The 21,730-nt window shown below is 48.8% G+C and overlaps 2 protein-coding genes across 13 annotated transcripts in view; one reads left to right on the top strand and one right to left on the bottom strand.

The window, feature by feature from the left end:
- CACNA1C (calcium voltage-gated channel subunit alpha1 C) overlaps positions 1–21,730 on the top strand; it is a 2,299,705-nt gene that overhangs the window by 1,519,596 nt on the left and 758,379 nt on the right. The window lies entirely within an intron of this gene.
- LOC144808862 (uncharacterized) overlaps positions 2,157–21,730 on the bottom strand; it is a 433,476-nt gene continuing 413,902 nt past the window's right edge. For all 7 annotated transcript variants that reach the window (XR_013606859.1, XR_013606856.1, XR_013606855.1 and 4 more), the window contains one exon: positions 2,157–2,961. Coding sequence is in view for 3 of the 7 variants with exons in the window: in XM_078673669.1 (XP_078529795.1) it covers positions 2,912–2,961 (50 nt within the window). In the remaining 4 variants the exon portion in view is untranslated. The remainder of the gene's footprint in view (positions 2,962–21,730) is intronic.

Here is a 21,730-nt window from a genome sequence, read left to right as displayed (position 1 = left end):
TTACTGTTGCACTAAAGCTAGGACCGGCTGGTCCAGCACTAAAATATACAAGATATTTAATCATTTATCTTCCCAACCCCTAGTTTCTCTCAATCAGTGTTTGTTAGCTTTTTGTTGTTCGTAATTGATATGTTTGTATTATTATTTTTTCAATAATGTCTGATGTGAGAATATTTTCTATTGTGTGTTCTAATGATTTCTAAATGTGTAAATAGTCTTTGCCCTTAATGTTTGCTAACATTAGTCCAGCTTTGTAAATATTTGTAAATATTTGCAATCAATGTCTTTTTTCTGTCAGCAATTTTTTCAAATTATAGAAAATACAAAATGATTGACACAAAATAATGGTGTCCAGGGAAGCGATAATAAAGTGTTTCTTACCCTATATCAAAAAATTGTATTGAGTAACTGTGGTTTGGGCATTTTGTGTTGGTTACTAATGTTATTAGGTCTAGCCCTCACCACATAAAGGACCTAACGCCTTTTGTTCCCAACAGCACACTGATGGCACGCCCATCGGCGCCTGTCCATGCCTCTTTGACGCCTGCAATGCAGGCCTTTTTCCCTTCAGGCAGAGCTCTACAACAGGTCATGCCGAGTCGAGACACGGGTCAGGGAAGGTGAAGCCGGACCCACTGGGGGCACCTCCAGGAGGCGGAAGCACCAGGGAGAAAGCCCGCGAAAGGCGGCACGCTGGGATTGGGCGCCCCCTTTGAAACCCACAAGCCACCCAATTACGCAGAAGAGGGCTGAGCGGGACCAGGGAGTTAAAAGGGGCACAGGTACCCCCTTTTAACGTCACAAATACCATTGCCTCCGAACCCACCCACACCGAAAGAAAGCCGTCAACGCAGCTGCATAGTCGATGGGAAAAGGGGAGGGCGGAGGCAGCCCAGAGAGATACCGAATGGGAGAGTAACCAAGGTAGAAGAGCTGCTCACACAGTGTCCTTAGGATGCGACACGGCAGGGACACTGGGTAGCAGGCGAGGGGCCAACAAGGGTCCAGGGCAAGCGGAACGACACTTGCAGCCCCGACAGACCAGACGGATGCCCACAGAGTCTGTAGCGAGGGTAGCCTAGGGCCCCGCAGAACACTGAGACACCGGCAAAAGGGAAGCCGCCACGCAAGGTAGTGCTGTCAGCCAGGAACGGAGACGACCATTTGGGAGGGCAATGTGTTACAAGAATGTAATGTAAAATGAGCATGGGTTGCAAATGGCCAACCAGCAAGTAATGAGATGTATAATCAATGTTCTCAAAATAAACTTTGGCCTTTGAATGATTCATGGTGGAAAGGGATGCTGTATGACAAGGCTGACAAGGAGGGCACAAACTCGTCACCTGGGAGGGGTTAAAACATGTTCCCAGAGTTCCTATCCTTCTTACTCCTATGTAATACCCTTAACAGCCACGCAATACAGACCTTAAAAAAAGAAAATCTATATTATGCTGTGCTGTGTAATGTAAGACATGTCCAGACACATCTGCATTAAGTAGCAGATCTTGTTGGACATTTGATCATTCATACATGCCAACATTTTAGAAGAGAAAAGGGGGAGATTTAAAAAACAAAAATCTGGAGAATGTATTCCTCTCATTGACTTTTATGTGGGCCTGAATCGGGTCTATTGACATGCATGGGACTTGCAAATGTGCTGCTGTAGGATCTAATATCAGAAATGCAAATCTATGTTCTTCCTTACCTGTCAGGAGCCCGGGGACAGCACTATGCCAGTTAGAGAGAGCGTGACCAAAATGCTGTGCACTGGGCTGCAGGAGCAGGTTACTTGCAGTGAATACTACTAGTCTCACTAGACCAGTCCTTGTCCGCAGATGCCCGCAGAGGAATCAGGTTTTTGCAGATATCGGGAGTCTGGCCTTGAAATCTGGAGTCTCCATCCTGAATCGGGAGGGTCCGCAGGTATAATCTATTGTCCTAGTGCAAACGAGGCTCACAGATGAAAGCGACTCACCCATTGAAGAGCTGGTTCAACCTGATTTCAAAATCCATATGAAAAAGAAATTGCAGGAACCGCGCGATGGTGTGGAAGTAATCCATTCCACATCCATAAAATCAACTTCATGCCCTCTAAAAATCAATAGGAACATGTAAACACTGGGATGCAGTTGCACAATACACAATCTTTTTTAAGTTTGAAAAGAATTGTATTTGTCATAAAGCAAGGTATCAATACACAATACATAAAAAAATTGAAGGGTAACTAAAGCAAGGGCAAAAGAAAACAAAAATAATCAGGAAAAATATTGCAGTAAAGTCAATGACATAAAATAATCATGGGCATAAAGGTTAAATATAGGTAATACAATGGTTACACACATGTTCAGGTAAGAGTATATACATAGCAAGTAATAATGAAGAAAAGAAGAAATGTGAAGGGTATTCAAGGGGGTTTGGGGACTTCTTGCTGAAAAGGCTGTGGACGAAATGAACGATGAGCACAATTATCTAGATATAATGTAATAGGAAGCCATAATTCTGCCCGTTTCACAGCCATGTGAGTAGGGAAAACAAAAGTTGTGTCCAGCCTACACAATACACAATCTGATTCTTAATTTCACGCTTATATACCACTCATCTGGTTCTTCTGTATCTACTATTTCCACTCTGGTCGAAGAACGAGCCACCCTGTGGTTGGAATCCCCTGCTGGCGTAGCTCTTAAACCAATAAATGATCTGTCAGTCTGTGCTCTGCGCTCAGCATTTACTCTAATAAAGTTATACACCAAGCACTTCTCACACTAGCCACCTCACAGGGTGTATCCTTCCACTATTAACAGCCACAGTTCAAAGGAAAAGAGAAAGTCCATCAATTTTTTTAGTCAGTGTCCAACAAGTAACAAGTTTCAGTTTTCTTCATTCCTAATGTTACATAATTATAGACTTGTGGCTAACACGTGTATTGTTCCATTAGAGGGTGTCTCTGGATCTTCATCAGGGCTAGAACAAAAAGAAACATGTTTGTAATCTCTGTATGTTTACTTGCATTCATTTAGAAATAATACCATGTAATCTGTTTTTTTAAGTTTAGTATTTTTATTGAAAAAGTAAACAAAAAATGTACATGAATTCCGGCAAACCATAAAATAAATAGCAATGAGTTACAGAATAAAAAACGAAATACAAAAACTCAAGCCAGCATCATAAATACAATTTCTGTAAGATTGAGGTAGCCGGATTGAACATAAGATTTTCCTACGTCTCTTAGCTTGTGCGTGTGGGTTACTGGTGAGAGGATCCATGTTAAAACAAATTACGAAGCATTAATGTCATCCTAAGGTAGCACAATATTGGTACAGAAAGATAAGGGAGCCTTTTGAAATTTGCAATTATATCCATGGTGTGAGAGGTTTTCTCTTGTGTCATTTTATATTTTGAATGATCCCGCACCTCATTACCTCACAGGATCTCCCCCCTTTATGGGGCAGAACTGGAAATTGTATCATGCACTCATCTGTAAACAGTCAGTTAACGAGGAGTAAATAATATACATCTTTGTGAGGCCTGCACCTAGTTTTTCCATCCAATGTGACAAATGTAATCTAAAAAATGTACAGTTTTAAAATATATGGACTTATTTCATTTGTATATTTATCTTTTTGTCCATGTTACTGATATCCATGTTAGGTCTCTTCAGGGATCCCAAATAAGATCAATAGTCCTGCAATGTCACTTTCAACGCTCCTCCACTAGGGCGGAGGAGCGTTGCCCCACTGCTTTCTGGCTATGCGAGAAGCAGAAACACAAAATGCTAAAACTACCATTTTATGTTTCTGCTACTCGCACTGCGAGAAAGCAGAAGTGTCTGCTTTAGGGCAGGGGAGGAGTGCCTTGCCCACTGCTAAGGGCCCTGACTCTTTGGTCGGCCCTCTGGGGCCGACCAAACCAGTCATGCACACTCTGGCCTTTCTCCATGTAGGCACCAATGCACCCTACATGGAGAAAATGGCCTCCCCATAGGCGCCTGGCTGGCCGGCGTCCCAACCAATCACAATGCTGCCATTGCAGCGTTGTGATTGGCTTAGGGGAGGAAGGCTGCCTGCTTCCTGTTCCTGCCAGAGGCAGGACAGAAGGAGAGCAGGTCAGGAGCAGAGATGACGCGAGACCTGGGAAGGTAAGTTAATTTTTTTTTTTAATTACCCCCACAACCCCCCTCGCGCGAACCCCGGCAAGACCTCCCACCCGTGAGTCATGCTGGCCGCGAATCGATTTTGCATGCAAATTAGAGGGGCCTCGCATCTTCCATTTCGCCTGGAGCCCCAGTTGTTCTAGGACTGGCCCTGGTTATGGCACGCCAAGTTCCACCACTGTTGTAGTGAAAACTTGCATTCATATTTCAAATTAGTGGTAAACATACCATGCCATCTCTGAAAGCCATAGTAATGGAAATAAAAGGGCGGTATCCTTCTGTATAAAATCTGTATACCAAATCCAGGCCAGAAAGTGAGTCCTTAATAGTACAGGACTGGCCTGTATACAATACCAATTGGCCCAAGTCCCTGGCGATTAATGGGATTTTCTTGTGCTAGGAAACTACCTGTGTACAGTGCACACCAAGTGTGTTTGCAACCAAAAAATGGCATCATTATCTGATAAGTGACGCCACAATACTTTAAATCAATTGTCACCCCCCTGTAACACTCTTCTCACTCTGCCACAATAGCTTGTCTTCTGCCCACATTAGGAAATCCACCATGCTCACAAGGCTAGTTCTTGTGCTATCCTCGGGTAGAATATTTCACTGTCACTTTGTGTGAGAACTATCAAAGCAGGCTTATTTCTCAAACCACAGGAATCACTTCTAGAAGGGATCATTTCCAGTTGAATTATGAGGGATATTTCCAGTTGAATACACTTGTTGTAGCTAAGAAAACCTCCATCTGGTTCACAAATAAATAGAATAACAGGATTGGGTCCTATGCCTCTTTCATGGTATTTGAGCTAATTTCCTCCTGGGCAATAGGTTTCGTAATTCTAGGAACAGGGTGGTCAGCAAAGAATAATGTAAGAATGAGATTGAGCACAAACGTAAAAACACCTATACGTCCTTGATTAATATCATATGAACCCAAAATTGTAACCCTAAAGCTCAAGCCACTCTGCAAGACAGACAATGCCTGAACTCAAAACTTTGTCTGAAAGATGTATTATGATTTCATTTCAGCTTCTATTCCCAAGTAAGCTTCAGGTCACTTTTGTGTTCATTTTTGTTTCTGGACCATGACCGTGGGTGTACTCCTCCCTTGTTCTCTTCCTGTCTTTCTGTACTTCTTTGCCCTCATCTGATTTTTCTTTTTCTTATTCTTTATGGATCCTCAAATTTCCGTCTCCTTTGCCTATATATATATATATTCTTTTTTACTTCCTCTAAAAAAACAAAACATTGTTGTGTTAAGTGTAGCTAGCTGATTTGTGTCCGATGTGTCACCTTCACTCCTAACTCTTGAGCTAGCCAAACTCACTGTCCTTTTTGAAGCTCTGTTGTCATCCTTACTAACCTGTTGTCTTTGTGTCTTAATCAAGTGATCATATTGTTCTGCAAAGGTGAACACTGCCATTATTCTTTTGTTGACCTCTGAGGCGGAAAGCCGGAGGACTGTATTTTGGTCTGTGTTTTAAAACTTACTTGTCACTTGCACTGCTTTTAAAAACCTACTCACTTGTTTCAGAAGCGCTTGCCTAACGCGCCGAGCAGCCCTCCTGACACCCCCTGACACAGCGGAACGTAGCGCTGATACAGGGAAACCCCTCAAACCGCCATCGCGGCTCGAAGGCGTAGACACGCCCACAACGAGGCCACGCCCACGTGCAAGACTACTTAATGCTGATTGAAAAGCGTCTCGCATTATTCTTTTGTTGACCTCTGAGGCGGAAAGCCGGAGGACTGTATTTTGCTCTGTGTTTTAAAACTTACTTGTTACTTGCACTGCTTTTAAAAACCTACTCACTTGTTTCAGAAGCGCTTGCCTAACGCGCCGAGCAGCCCTCCTGACACCCCCTGACACAGCGGAACGTACCGCTGATACAGGGAAACCCCTCAAACCGCCATCGCGGCTCGAAGGCGTAGACACGCCCACAACGAGGCCACGCCCACGTGCAAGACTACTTAACGCTGATTGAAAAGCGTCTCGCATTATTCTTTTGTTGACCTCTGAGGCGGAAAGCCGGAGGACTGTATTTTGCTCTGTGTTTTAAAACTTACTTGTCACTTCCACTGCTTTTAAAAACCTACTCACTTGTTTCAGAAGCGCTTGCCTAACGCGCCGAGCAGCCCTCCTGACACCCCCTGACACAGCGGAACGTAGCGCTGATACAGGGAAACCCCTCAAACCGCCATCGCGGCTCGAAGGCGTAGACACGCCCACAACGAGGCCACGCCCACGTGCAAGACTACTTAACGCTGATTGAAAAGCGTCTCGCATTATTCTTTTGTTGACCTCGGAGGCGGAAAGCCGGAGGACTGTATTTTGCTCTGTGTTTTAAAACTTACTTGTCACTTGCACTGCTTTTAAAAACCTACTCACTTGTTTCAGAAGCGCTTGCCTAACGCGCCGAGCAGCCCTCCTGACACCCCCTGACACAGCGGAACGTAGCGCTGATACAGGAAACCCCTCAAACCGCCATCGCGGCTCGAAGGCGTAGACACGCCCACAACGAGGCCACGCCCACGTCCCACGCCTCAAAAGTGTCGGCCATACCAGCGCAGTGGACGAGCGCAGCGGGAGTGCCGTTTGCGTGCCGAAGGCGCGCCTAAGGCAAGCCCGTCTGCGCCCGTCCGCGCACGGCCGGGCTCAGGGCCAGAACCCATGCCGGACCCAGCTTCCCCTAGGGTAAGCTACTCGCGTCGGGACCTCCTCAGTCTCAGACCCACCAATGATAGCTCATGTAACTATGTCCATGATCTTGACGGATCATTTACCAGCTGCACACTCTGCTGCCCAGTTCAGCTACAACTCCACAGTCGACCCGCCATTCCTTCGGTTCTTAAACTGGCCACTCTGAACTGTCGCTCACTCCCTATGCACGCGCTGTTCATTAATCACCTAATAGAAGACCACGAGATCGACATTTTGTTCCTCTCTGAAACATGGCTTACCGACCACTCGGACTCAGACGTTGTTCTAGCCCTCCCTCCGGGCTTCCTTATCCAGTCCCAACCTCGTCCTTCAGGCAGAGGAGGAGGACTGGCCATCATCTACCGGGACTACCTCTCCTGCAGAGCCAACGACGCTCATATCCTGGACTCCGAAAGCCTCTTTTTTACCATCCAGTTAGCGCCGACTAGCTCACTGTCAGGCCTCCTAGTTTATCGTCCCCCTGGCCACTCTGGCCCTTTTGCCAGCGCTCTCTTAGAAGCCATAGCGTCTCAGGCCCACTCCACATCTAACTTCGCGATACTAGGAGACCTCAACATCCACTTTGATGACCCCCTAGATACAGGGGCAGTCGACTTGATTGCAGAACTGGCTGCCTACGGTCTCCACCTCACCAACTCCGGAGCCACACACACTAAAGGTCATTTGCTCGATCCAGTGTTTACCAACATCCCCACCCTTCAAGCCAAAGAGTCCCTACCCCTCCCGTGGACGGACCACTTCATGGTCCCTCTCCGCCTACCAGGAGCCTTCAAGAAACTCCACAAACCCACCACCTATACCAGGGACAGGGCATGGTCCAGACTCTCCGCACAGGAATGGGCCAGAACCCTGAACTCTACCACCCCTACCCCTTCGGAAGATCCGGTCACCGCAGATAGCAAATTCAGGGAGTGGATCTCCATGTCACTCGACTCTATCCTCCCCATAAAATCCCGTGAGGATAAAAACGGGAAATTAGGATCTGCCCCATGGTACACCCCGGAACTCCGGACTCTCCGCAAAGACTGCAAAAAAGCAGAGCGACTATGGAGGAAAGACTGGCTGCACGCCAGCAAGGAAGCCTATCAGAGGTCGGTGAGAATCTACAAATCAACCCTGAAGCTCACTAAAGCCTCACGCTACGACACTAGAATAAAAAACTCCACCAACTCGGCAAGAGAATCCTTTCTCATCGCCAAAGAACTATTGAAAATACCAGCTCCCCCCTCATCCATCACTCCCCCGGCGGACAGAAGTGACGAATTGGCTACCTACTTCAACTCCAAAATCGCCCGTATTTTAGTCTCCCTCCCCCATCCCTGCCTGCCGAACCACATGGACAATGATGCATCTACCAACCTCTCAGGAAACATCATGCATCCTCAGCTAACCGCTTTCAGAGCAGTAACACTGGACGAAGTAGGCACAACCATGGCCAAAATGAAAAGCGGCTCCCCTCTGGATCCTGCCCCCATTAGATTCCTGAAAACAGTAGCCCCTGTCATCGTGCCCACGATCACGGAGCTGATAAACATCTCGCTATATCAAGGCGCTGTCCCCCCAAGCTGGAAGAGTGCAGTAGTCAAGGCACTCCTAAAAAAAACTCATTTGGACCCCGCCGACATGGCGAACTACCGGCCAATCTCACTCCTCCCATGCGTCAGCAAAATGGCCGAGAAACTGGTCAATGGGCAACTGTCACAGTTCCTTGAATCAAACAACCTTCTGCGGCAGTCACAAACTGGGTTCCGCCCGGGCCACGGCACAGATACCGCCCTTCTCGCTGTCATCGAGGAGGCAAGGTGCATCCTGGATTCAGGAGGGTCAGTGGCAGTGATCCTCCTGGACCTCAGCGCAGCCTTTGACACGGTTAACCACCGTGTCCTACTCCATCGGCTGGCCGTGGCAGGGCTCGCAGGTTCGGCGCTCACATAGATAGAATCCTTCCTTTCAGGGCGCTCGTTCCAGGTATGGGATGGCAACTCCCACTCTGCCTCCCTCCCCCTTGCGAGCAGAGTCCCCCAGGGGTCATCATTAAGCCCCACTTTATTTAATGCTTACATGGCCCCCCTCGAGGATGTCGTCGCCCCCTTCGGGATCAAGATAGTGAGCTATGCGGACGACACGCAATTGGTCGTCTCACTCTCACATCTGGACAATCACCCAGACAATCTGCCGAACTGCCTCCAGCAAATTCACCACTGGATGTGCGAGTCATCGCTCAAGCTAAACGGATCAAAGACAGAAGTCATGCTTTTGGGCAAGCAATGGACCACCATCCCCTCATCGGTCTGGCCAGACGTCTTCGGGGAAGTACCCACCCCGAAACAAGTAATTAAGACCTTAGGAGTCTGGCTGGAACCCGAGCTGTCTCTGAAAACCCAAGCAGCCAAAACAGCAGGCACCTGTTTTGGTCTCATGCGCTCCATCCGCAGGATCCTCCCACTACTTCCGCCCCTATCTAGGAAACTCTTGGTCCAAGGTCTGATCCTTACGCGGCTAGACTACAGTAACACGGTCTATCTGGGAGCTCCTGAAGCCACTATGGCTAAACTTCAGCGTACGCAAAACGCAGCTGCCCGGCTCCTTATGAATCTCCCTTCCAGAGTCTCAGCCAGACCAGCGATCAAGGCCCTCCACTGGCTTCCAATACGACAAAGGGTAGAATTCAAGGCCCTGTGCACCGCACACAAACTTCTCAACGGTCTCGGCCCTGCTATCCTGAGAGACCTGGTCACCCCCTACAAGGCCCCCAGGTCCCTACGCTCGGACAATGAGCGTCTGGCCAACGTCCCCAGATACAGGAAGGCACGCACCGGCGGTCGACGCTTTTCTGTAAAAGCATCCTCAGGATGGAACTCACTTCCTCGCCCCCTGAGGCTGGAACCCAGCCATCTCCTTTTCCGGAAAAAATTGAAAACGCTGCTGTTCCCAAAATAAAGTCCCCTCTCCCCTCTGGTCTCCACAAATGCTACAGCGCGGGGATGCCTCCGGGTCACCAGGCGCTCTATAAATCGCTAAATAAATAAATAAATCTCTGTATTCCTATTCGTCCATTTCCAGTTTATTTAGATTCCCTTCCTTAATATCGTCCTGGTGTTACCGTTTAATATTCTTAAATATGTCACCGATTTTCTTGGTTGGTTGAGAGAGATTTAGTGCCTTGATTTCATTTTCTAGCTCCTGTATTGCTTTTTGCAATTTCTTTATCTTCATGTCTGCATTTTGCTGTAGGTTCTTTGCCATATTAAAAGAGGATCTGGTAGGGTAATTCTCCCATTTTGCATTAAATCACGCTTCAGGTCATCATAAATTAGGAAATTTAGTACCCTAACCTGGCGTTCTGATCTTTTATGTGACACCCTTAGCGCCAAGAAGCTTACCGTTGGTGTGCTTTGTAAATACATTTAACAAAACTAACCCAGTCCATTTGGCAGCAGAAGGAAAGTAAAAGGCAAATTCTCTATATGAGTGGAGTCTCAGATCCAGAACAGCATGGTTTAACTGAGGAGAAAATTATACCAGGTGGGGAAATAAACCATGTCAGGATGATGGATGTGAGCCACTTAAACTTCAGGAAAGCCTTTCGTACCACGCCAACAAGAAAACTATACGCGTGGGAAATAGCCTTAAACTGGACCCGCATTGGTATTTTAGAACTGGAATCGGCTGAGGAGTCTGCGACAGAAATGGTTCTGGTGAATCAAGTTTATTCTGAGGATAATCAGGTGGCAAATGGTATTGCAACAAAGAAACCAGTCCTTGTTCTCTGCTCTTTGTTGGATCTCTAAGTGATATTGCAGGGGAGATGGTACCTAAAATTTGCACATTTACATATAATTTCAAAAAGCTTTCACAGGTGTGACTCCTAATAGGGCAGAGGTAAGGAATAATAAAAAAAATCTAGAAAAGTTTCACAACTGTTGTTTGATGGCTTGAATTAAAGAGCCATGCATTTAAGGATCAGGTGCCCTGAGGAACACGGAAGGGAATGTATGATGTTAAGGCGTTCATACAGACACTTGAGGTAAAATCGCTGCTACATGGAGTGGGCAAAAATATGCCATAAAATCATCTGATGTGATCACAAACATGCAGGCAGGTTAATTGCATCTGGGTTTTGCAAATGCAAATTTGGTGCAATTCCAACAGGCAGTGGGCATGGCGCAAGGGTTGGCGCAGTCTACCTTCATTGAATTACAAAGGTCGGAAATGCCCAGCTCAACTTAGTATACCAATACATTGAATTCTCTATAGCCTCCCAGACGATGCCAGAACTGCAAATGTTGCTGAGTTCATTAATGTCCTAGCGCCATAAAATCATGGCCGGACTGGCTGTAGCGGGCACCAGGCATTTCCAGGGAGGCTGGAAGGGCGGCGGCTCGCTTTCTGCTGTGGGGGCTGGTTTTGTTACCGGGGGTTGGTTTTGCAGCTGTGCTGTAATACCGTCCCCAGTATTAAAAGAAGCAGAGCCCACCTGCTCATGATCAACCCCCCCCCCTCCCCAAGTGAGGGGCTGGTCCAATGAGAGAGAGCAGTAACAGCAGGAGGAGGGTGGGGGAATGAAGACAAACTGCAGAGACATGAAAGTGAAAAAGGAATACCTGCAGGAGTCTGGGCCTCTGGAAGAACACTGGCCGCAGACAAGACGTTCTACATGGTACATGCTCCACAACAGGGATACACAGAGAAGCCCCAGGAAGAAGCAGGAAGTGAGGAGGCTGCAGTGATGAAAAACAAGCAAGGAAACAAGAGTGATGTGGGAGCCAACCAATGGTAAGTTACTTCAGACCTCAAAGTTTTTGCAAGAGCTGGGCAGGCGAAACCTAAACACAGTTATTTCCTATTTTTCCAGTAGTTTAGACCTGCTTCAGAAAGCTGACCCTATCTACACTAGCCCCTCTGCTCTCTGACAATGGTCAGGGTGAACGCTGTGAGCCTCTCCTCTGGATGTTACAGATGTCTGTCAGGTCAGACATAGACTTTGCAGTCACCCTGTGGGTCTGCAGGAGACAACAGCCCTGTCTCTTGCTGCCTATCTGCCATGAAAGCTCCTGGAGCACCATAGCCACGTTACCCCTGCCCCTCCCACTGCATAGTAAAAGGTGGTGTGGCAGCTACATTTTCATGGGCCATTGGAGGTGAGAAACTCTCAGGCCCACCATCGTCAGACACATTGAGGTCAGATATATCCTATGGACTCTCCTGCTCCTGGCTAAAGAGGATGGGCCCTGGCTGTAGGTAGATAAGAAGCTTCTCACTGACCTTGAAGCCCACTACCATGATAGTGTTACAGCAAACAAATGATGGACGGAATGCTGACAATGCAAACATTCTCCCCCAGGCAAAAGATCTGGGTTAAATCCATCGTTCTTTTGCTCACCATGCCATCCCAGTTTAGACCCAGCCATATGCAAATCAGTCTTGACCCTGTGCCTCCTGGGAACAGTCCAGACCGAACTGCCAAGCCTTCCTGAAACAAGCATCCTGGGACCAGTTTCAGGGTATGTCACCCTTCTTCAGCCCGGCTTGCTTGAATCCAGTGGCACAGTGAGCAAGGGACCCAAGTCTGAGCATACCCATCCCACTTAGGGCAAAAAGTGTTACAGCAAACAAATGATGAACGGAACGCTGACAATGCAAACCATGAAAGTGGCAGCTGGAATGGAGGAAAGTGCAGGTGTTGTTATGTTATATGTATTGATTCCGCGCGCAAATACTCGACAGAGTGTCCCGGCGCGTACTTGGAAAAGGAGACAAAAGCCAGGGCAACAACTAGAAGAGAAGTGTTTTTAACTTTTTTTTTTATTGCAAGTTCTTGTATGCCGCACAGCGCCAAGGGTAAGGCATTCCATGCCAAAACAGCTTTCCGCACAAAGGAACTCCCACCAAGCCTTTGGCGTTTGAACCTAGGGGTCTGCACCAGAAGTTGGGAAAAAGACCACAACTGTCTCACTGGATTGTAGAAGGCAAACCTCTTCTGAAGGTAGGTAGGACCCGAACCATGAAGAGCCCTACGGGCAATAGCCAAAGTTTTACCTTTTATTCGGGACTCCACAGGGAGCCAGTGTAAAGAGCGCAAATGAACGCACACACTACACCTGCTAGGTACCCCCAGCAGGAGTCTGGCAGTCGAATTTTGAACAACCTGCAATTTATTCAAGAGGTAGCAGGAAATGCTCACATAAAGTGCATTGGCATAGTCCAGGCGGGACAAGATCAAGGCGCAAACAACCGTTTCTTTAGCATGTCTTGGAAGGAGAGGAAGAAACTTCCTCAGGGCTTCCAGAATGCCGAAGCAGGTCAAAATCAGCTTCTTGACCTGGGTTGAAAAAGACAGGTTCTCATTCAACCAAACCCCCAGATTTTTAGCAGCATTACCCATTGCACAGGCAAGGGAAAGCCAGGGGGCCAAAACCTCTCTCTGAAGTTAGCAGGAAAGCAGATGTGGCTGGGATGGTGGCACAGGAAGCTGTGATGATGGTGAAGGCAGTCTACATGACAGCATAAATAGCTGCAGTGGTGGCAGAAATGGCTGGGATGATGGCAAAGGCAGCGTTGATAGTAGGGGTACCTGACCATCTGCTTTGGTGGTGACTGCTCTGTTCCTGGTAGCTGTGTTGTTGGCTGTTCAGCTGCTGCCAACTGTGGTGGGTTCGGGTGTAGGACTGGTGGAGGGGCATAATTCCTATCCCATTCCTCATGATGTGTGTCACCTGCAACAGGATGTAGTGATTTATGTGTGGAATTTGTATGCAAATCCCCCAGCCCCGAGTTCCGCCTGTCTTTCAAGGCTGTCAAGGGCCAGGGGACATGCTTTCAAACTCTGCCGGGGTCTCTCCCGGAGTGCTTTCACAAATCTGGGTCTAGGGGAATCTAGGTTCGCTGTGTTGGCCCCTGGCTCTTGGAACTCTTTTCCAGCCAACATAAGAGCATCAACCTCCTAAGAGCAATGTAGAACTCTGCAAAAAACATGGCTCTTCAGACAAGCCTATGACTAAGTCATTTCTCTAATCTGCCGCCAGTTTTGCGCTAGAGCCCCAGCGCCATGAAACCTTTTGGTGAACGTGCGCTTATATCATATCACACTTAAACCAGCAGAACGCAAGTTTTAACGTGCTGTACCGCAAACAAGGGAAGCCATATAGGAACCAACTATCTACAATATGTTCATGGACATGTCAGTAGGTGATACTAGATGTTTGCAGGTGACCCTACATGCATAACTAGAGCATGCAACATTATCACCCAAACTACCTTTTTTTGCATACTGTCTTACTGTGCGTATCTGTTCCCCCCAATGGCGAATCACATTTTGGTTTACCCCATACCTTGGAATGAAGGCCTAAAGGAGACCAACCAGGTGAGGTGGTATTTGTATAGAAAACTCGAGCTGGAGACCCATGCAGTGCATAATATGCAATGACTGCAAGTGATGTGCTTCACAGCCCGTGAGCGTTATTCGGAAGAATACCCCAGAGGGCATAGGGAGACGTGTAACCGGAAGAACGCGGAGGTGAGGTGTGGCGCCGCGGCCAGGGCGAATGACGCTGGAATCTGGGGATCAGGGTTCGATCCCCGGCTCCGGCGGCAGGTTAGCCTAGCACCATGTGACTCTGGGCAATAGCTCGCTTAATCTTCCCGACGGCCCCCAGCGCCTAGAGACCCTTACGGGTGATTGTGCGCTTTACAAATGTGGATTATTATTATTATTATTATTACAGATCCAATGAAGTTTCATCTGGAGAACGACCCCTCTTCTGGAGGTCAAATTTCAAGACAAATGCAGGTAGGGGGGCTGCTAGGAAGATTAATAGGAATATTAATAGATGGAATCCCAAGTCCCATGAGGCTCAGACTCATCATCTACCCGGGTACGCAGAGGAAGAAATCATGGACGGTGGTTGAGATAGATAACGTCAAATTCTTCGAAGGATGGAACACAATATGTTTTTCAGCAGAAACGCACCCTGGGGATCTGGGTGAAGGAAGGGTTCGGAAATAATATTAGAAAATATTATTTTCTAGGAAATATGTGGTAAACAAACAACCATAAACGAGTTCAGTAGTGTTCCTTGTAGAACTTCTCGCTCCTCGAGTCATGTGTTCATATGTTTCTCCATTCCTGGGGAGATAATAGTGTTACATTTCCAAAAGCTGCTACAAATGAGGTTATTGACTGGAGACTTTGCAGAAAGCCGTGGAGCTGTTTCCACGGGATGAGCAGACTTGTCATGAAGTGAGATAGATCTAAGCAATGACTGCAGCCTGTGCTTGGAGTGTGAGGTTAATGATTTTAAATCCTTTTGATATGGCAGGATAAAAAGGCAGCCTTACATCAAAGGAAAAATAACATGCCAATGTGTAAAAAAATATAGAATTGACCTAATAAGGAAGAAATCAGAAATGCGAAAGAGGGGATCTCAGCCGAAGGATGTCCCCGTTTATCATTAGCATAACCAGCCTTTCATCCTCCCAGGTGTGATTGGGATTTCAGATCATCGTAAGGCTACAATCTCACAAGGTGTTCTGGTATTTTCAGCAAGAAGGGAATATTTGAATCTTCCAAAGGTTTTTTAGGGTGTTTTTTAGGTTTAAAAATGCGTCTTTTACTAAAGAAGAAATTCAGAAATGTGTCATTAATGAGAATGTAGCCGATCTTAAAGCATTTGTTTACAAATTGGGTGATCGCTGTCGCCAGGACCTGCTCGACTTCATGACTCCCGCGGGGCATGAATGGTCCTCACATGTTGTAGAACTAACTTTATCATTGGTCAACGACTAGGGCCGGCCTGATGTTAGTTTTCACTAAACAGTTTCCCGGTCTTCCAAGGCTTTGTGCTCACAATGGTCCTGCGAGGCTGGCGCCATTCTTCTGTGTGTGGCCTTTTGCGTCTCCGACAGCTTTTAAAGATGTAAATAGTTCTTTTGCGGAGTTATTTCCCTCCTGGAGTTTATCAGAAAGATATTTATGTCTGGCTGCATAAATGGCTCTCCTATATTCTTTCCAGGAGCGTCTAGGCAACTGAAAGCCACTTGGCCCTGGATAGTAAGTAGTGTCTCTTCTGTTCTTTCACATTTTGTTCTGGCAGATATCTGGTTTCAGTTTCATAACTGTGTAAGACTGACTTAGCACTGCTGGTCTCTATTCTTCAAATGTTTCTTCCCTGTGTATCAACAGTAAGGAGACTATTGTGCTTCACTGTTGTATTCTGTAAAGCACACAAACACCTGGTATTGATAAGAATAGGCTCTATAAAAAATGTATTAACATAGTGAGAAAAACTGAGGGAAAAATGAAAAATGTAAGGTGTTAAACTTCTGCGCAGTCAGCTATAGAACGAGTATGTTTACTGTTTCAAAGGGCCACAGAGGCATTACAATAACGTCTACAAAGTCTGATACAGATGGAGTATTTGTTCTGTTTCAAGGGCCACAAAGGCATTGCAATAACTTCTACGAAGTCAGATACGGAAGGAGTATGTTTTCTGTTTCAAGGGCCACAGAGGCATTAGAATAACTTCTACGAAGTCAGATACGGAAGGAGTATGTTTTCTCTTTCAAGGCCCGCAGAGGCACTGCAATAACTTCTACGAAGTCAGATACGGAAGGAGTATGTTTTCTGTTTCAAAAGGCACTGCAACTACTTCTACGAAGTCAGATACGGTAGGAGTATGTTTTCTGTTTCAATGACCGCATAGGCACTGCAACTACTTCTACGAAGTCAGACACGGAAGGAGTATGTTTTCTGTTTCAAGGGCCACAGAGGCACTGCAATAACTTCTACGAAGTCAGATACGGAAGGAGTGTGTTTTCTCTTTTAACGGGCCGCAGAGAGGCATTGCAATAACTTCTACGAAGTCAAATACGGAAGGAGTGTGTTTTCTGTTTCAAGGGCCGCAGAGGCACTGCAGTAACTTCTACGAAGTCAGATACGGAAGGAGTGTGTTTTCTCTTTCAACGGGCCGCAGAGAGGCATTGCAATAACTTCTACGAAGTCAGATACGGAAGGAGTGTGTTTTCTGTTTCAAGGGCCGCAGAGGCACTGCAGTAACTTCTACGAAGTCAGATACGGAAGGAGTGTGTTTTCTCTTTCAACGGGCCGCAGAGAGGCACTGCAGTAACTTCTACGAAGTCAGATACGGAAGGAGTGTGTTTTCTGTTTCAAGGGCCGCAGAGGCACTGCAGTAACTTCTACGAAGTCAGATACGGAAGGAGTGTGTTTTCTCTTTCAACGGGCCGCAGAGAGGCATTGCAATAACTTCTACGAAGTCAGATACAGAAGGAGTGTGTTTTCTCTTTCAACGGGCCACAGAGGGGCACTGCAGTAACTTCTACGAAGTCAGATACGGAAGGAGTGTGTTTTCTCTTTCAAGGGCCGCAGAGAGGCACTGCAATAACTTCCACGAATTCAGATACAGAAGGAGTGTGTTTTCTCTTTCAACGGGCCGCAGAGGCACTGCAGTAACTTCTACGAAGTCAGATACGGAAGGAGTGTGTTTTCTGTTTCAAGGGCTGCAGAGAGGCACTGCAGTAACTTCTACGAAGTCAGATACGGAAGGAGTGTGTTTTCTCATTCAAGGGCCGTAGAGAGGCACTGCAGTAACTTCTACGAAGTCAGATACGGAAGGAGTGTGTTTTCTGTTTCAAGGGCCGCAGAGGCACTGCAGTAACTTCTACGAAGTCAGATACGGAAGGAGTGTGTTTTCTCTTTCAACGGGCCGCAGAGAGGCATTGCAATAACTTCTACGAAGTCAGATACAGAAGGAGTGTGTTTTCTCTTTCAACGGGCCGCAGAGGCACTGCAGTAACTTCTACGAAGTCAGATACGGAAGGAGTGTGTTTTCTGTTTTAAGGGCTGCAGAGAGGCACTGCAGTAACTTCTACGAAGTCAGATACGGAAGGAGTGTGTTTTCTGTTTCAAGGGCCGCAGAGAGGCACTGCAATAACTTCTACGAAGTCAGATACGGAAGGAGTGTGTTTTCTCTTTCAAGGGCCGTAGAGAGGCACTGTAATAACTTTCACAAAGTCAGATACAGAAGGAGTGTGTTTTCTCTTTCCACAGGCCGCAGAGGCACTGCAGTAACTTCTACGAAGTCAGATATGGAAGGAGTGTGTTTTCTGTTTCAAGGGTCGCAGGGCACTGCAATAACTTCTACAAAGTCAGATACGGAAGGAGTGTGTTTTCAATTTCAAGGGCCGCAGAGAGGCACTGCAGTAACTTCTACGAAGTCAGATACGGAAGGAGTGTGTTTTCTGTTTCAAGGGCCGCAGAAGCACTGCAGTAACTTCTAGGAAGCCAGATACGGAAGGAGTGTGTTTTCTCTTTCAAGGGCAACAGAGAGGCATTGCAATAACTTCTATGAAGTCAGATACGTAAGGAGTGTGTTTTCTCTTTCAAGGGCCGCAGAGAGGCATTGCAATAACTTCTACGAAGTCAGATACGGAAGGAGTGTGTTTTCTGTTTCAAGGGCCGCAGAGGCACTGCAGTAACTTCTACGAAGTCAGATATGGAGGGAGTATGTTTTCTGTTTTCAAGGGCCGCAGAGAGGCACTGCAATAACTGCTACGAAGTCAGATACGGAAGGAGTGTGTTCTCTCTTTCAAGGGCCGCAGAGGCACTGCAACTACTTCTACGAAGTCAGATACGGAAGGAGTGTGTTTTCTCTTTCAAGGGCCGCATAGAGGCATTGCAATAACTTCTACGAAGTCAGATACGGAAGGAGTGTGTTTTCTGTTTCAAGGGCCACAGAGGTACTGCAGTAACTTCTACGAAGTCAGATACAGAGGGAGTATGTTTTCTGTTTCAAGGGCCGCAGGGGCACTGCAATAACTGCTACGAAGTCAGATACGGAAGGAGTGTGTTTTCTCTTTCAAGGGCCGCAGAGGCACTGCAACTACTTCTACGAAGTCCGATACGGAAGGAGTGTGTTTTCTCTTTCAAGGGCCGCAGAGGCACTGCAATAACTGTCATGAAGTCAGATACGGAAGGGGGGCGTGGCTAGCAGCCGATGCAAGCGGACGCAGCCTAGTGAGGCTCCCGGCCCTCGGCCCACTTATCCGCATTTTATCCGAAATTCAACGCGGAATCCCCGTGAAATTCGGGTCGATTCCGCATCTACCATCGGTGCCTGCTCAGGGTGCGTGGCTGGCCCGCAGACCGACCACAACCAGCGCAACGAGCCGAACGGAGCCCGAGTGGACGGGGAGCAAAATGGCGGCGTAAGGAGGCAGAAGACACCGGACTGTTGCCGGCGGAGGCCCGGGGCGCAGCTGTCAACGACCGTCAGATCTGTAAGGCGGGGGTTGACCCCAAGAAGCGCCCCGGCGACAGCGGACTGGGTGGGGACTGTGCAGTGCTGCAGTACCCAGCGGAGGCTGAGGCCCCGGGGAGCCCGAAAATCGACACCCCGGCTTCTGGGCCCACGACCCCCCTGACGTTGGCGCATCGGCGCTTGAAGGTGGAGAGCAAGCGGAGCCCCAGGCGGGCAGCAGGAGTGCCACCGGGCCCAAGAAATAGGCGGGTCATCGCTGCGGACCAGCAGAGGTACGGGAGCGGCAGCGACGGAAGGCGGTTGGGGGCCCTGGAGGGGTGAGAGCGACGACGGAGGGCGGCGCACGAGGCCTGCCCGGAGATCCGGCTGCCTCCTCTCGCACAACCTGGGGGGAGCCCGGCTAGCTCCATTAAGGCACTGCTGGGCTGTGTGAGGCGCCTTTGATCCCGTGACTGGACCCAACCGCTCTGCAGACCCACTCCATTGTGTTACTCCCGGGGGCATCTGAAGTGGAAAACGGCACCCTATGTCCACCTGGAGGGGCACTTAGTGTTGGACTGACCGACGGAGCAGTGCCCCAGCGGAGTGGTGCGCTGGTGATCGCGAGCTTTAGCGCCCTCGGCGGATTTGTGCCCGGCCAGGGGCCGCGAGACCACCGATAGGGAGGGGGTGGCGACTGGCTGGCGACCTTGGGCCGATCTGGTGCGCGGCCTAGGTGGTGAATAGCGGCGAGGACTGGCTGCTCCACTCCCGGGAAGACGACCCGACTCCCCACTGGGGGGCCCGCTCCGACGGGCGAACGAGAGTGCAGGCCCGGAAGCCCGGTACACCGGCTACTGGCGCAACGGCCCACGGTAAGGAGAGGACCACGGGAGAACGGCACCGGGGTGCAGCGTGGGAACCGGGCCCGCCCGGCAGCAGTGAACAGGACAAAACAGGCCGAATTGAGGAGAAAGACAGCCACAGACACCCCCCCCCCCCACGCTATAGAGGGGGGCACGCGCGGGTGCAGCAGCGGGGCCCCTGGGGCACGACGGCCACTACCGGCGAGTAATCCCCGACCGCGCAGACCGCAGGCCGCAACTACCTGGCAGGTGACGGCTCTCACTGGAAGAAGCGACCTGACATCCTGTTGAGTGGACTGTCTGTCACGGCCTGCCCGAGCTGGACCGGCTGTTCACCCGGAAGTGGCATGGGAAAACCGAAAGGGCCGAAAGGTGAGGGGGGACCGGCCACAGAGGCTCCAGACGCCATGCACCAACCCCAGTCAGAGTTGCAAACGATGCAAGACAAAATCCTGGAAGCCATTGCAGCCACGAATAATGCTCTGCAGCAAGACATTGCTCAGGTATCGACGGGCCTGGGGCTCCTGAGAGCCGACCATGGGAAGCTAGCCGACAGGGTCAAGGAGGCGGAAATCACTCTGAAAGACATAGTGCCGGGACAAAAAACTCTGGAAGGAAAACTTATGGACGCCCTGGACCACATCCAGACACTAGAAAGAAGGGCAGAGGATGCGGAAAACCGAAGCCGGCGAAACAATGTACGACTGGTGGGCCTTCCGGAGAAAAAGGAGGGGACAGACATAATGGGATACGTGGACAATTGGCTGCGGACCGTGGTGGCGCCGGAGGGTCTGTCCCCATTCTTCACATTGGAGCGAGCACATCGTGTACCTGCCCGGCCCCCGAAACCGGGGCTCCCCCCGCGACCGGTGGTGATTAAATTGCTCCACTACAGGGACAGAGACTGGCTTCTACAACGAGCGAGGGAAGCGGGACCATTCCAGGTTGATAATAGCAAAGTTACGTTGTTCCCGGACTACACCTTCGAAACTCAAAAACAACGTGCTTCGTTCCTGTCCATTAAAAAAGAACTACGAACGGAGGGACTGCAATATTCGCTGTTGTTCCCGGCAAGGCTCCGAATTTCACTGGATGGGAAGGCACTGTTCTTTACATCATCGGCGGATGCTTGGACCTGGTGGGACTCTTACAAGGCTGGAACGGATGGGGCCCGCTACAGAGCTGAGGAGGAATTCCAACAGGGCTCAGTGCGCAGATCCAAGCGTCTTCGGAAACGTGGCCAACATCGGAAAAAGCCGACGGAATCACAAACGACAGTGGAGCGGAAAGCAGCACTGCAAGCGGTGAAGGAGGTCTCGGGCGTGGTATCGCCACAGCAGGGGGGAGAATCGATCTCGGAGAGCAAAAGAACGGGGTCGGAAACTGAACTGTCGGAGGTGGACAGCACAAGGGGCCCGACGGTAACGCCACAAACAGCAGAGGAAGTCTTCGGCAGCTAAACCTCGAACCAGGGGGGGTCTGGCGGCGACAGCCTGACTGGGAAGGCGTGTCCAACCACTGGAGCAGGCGGACGTAAGCCTGGAAAATCGTGAGTCTGGATGCATATTGAGGGGCGGGGGAATAGGGAGGCGAATTCCATAGAAGAAGCTAGTCCACGAGCCCAGAGGCCCATAAGGCCGCTGCAGTACAGACTGCGGAGTAGAAAGTTTTGAGAGCACTTTGCTCAATTGTTTGGACGGGGGTAACTCTTTTGTAGTTAGGTCCTGTTCTA

The sequence above is a fragment of the Lissotriton helveticus genome, chromosome 1_1 (genome assembly GCF_964261635.1).
Source record: "Lissotriton helveticus chromosome 1_1, aLisHel1.1, whole genome shotgun sequence".
Taxonomy (NCBI): Eukaryota; Metazoa; Chordata; class Amphibia; order Caudata; family Salamandridae; genus Lissotriton; species Lissotriton helveticus.
Note: the sequence above shows the minus strand (reverse complement) of the source record. Positions and strands in the feature narration are given on the sequence as shown.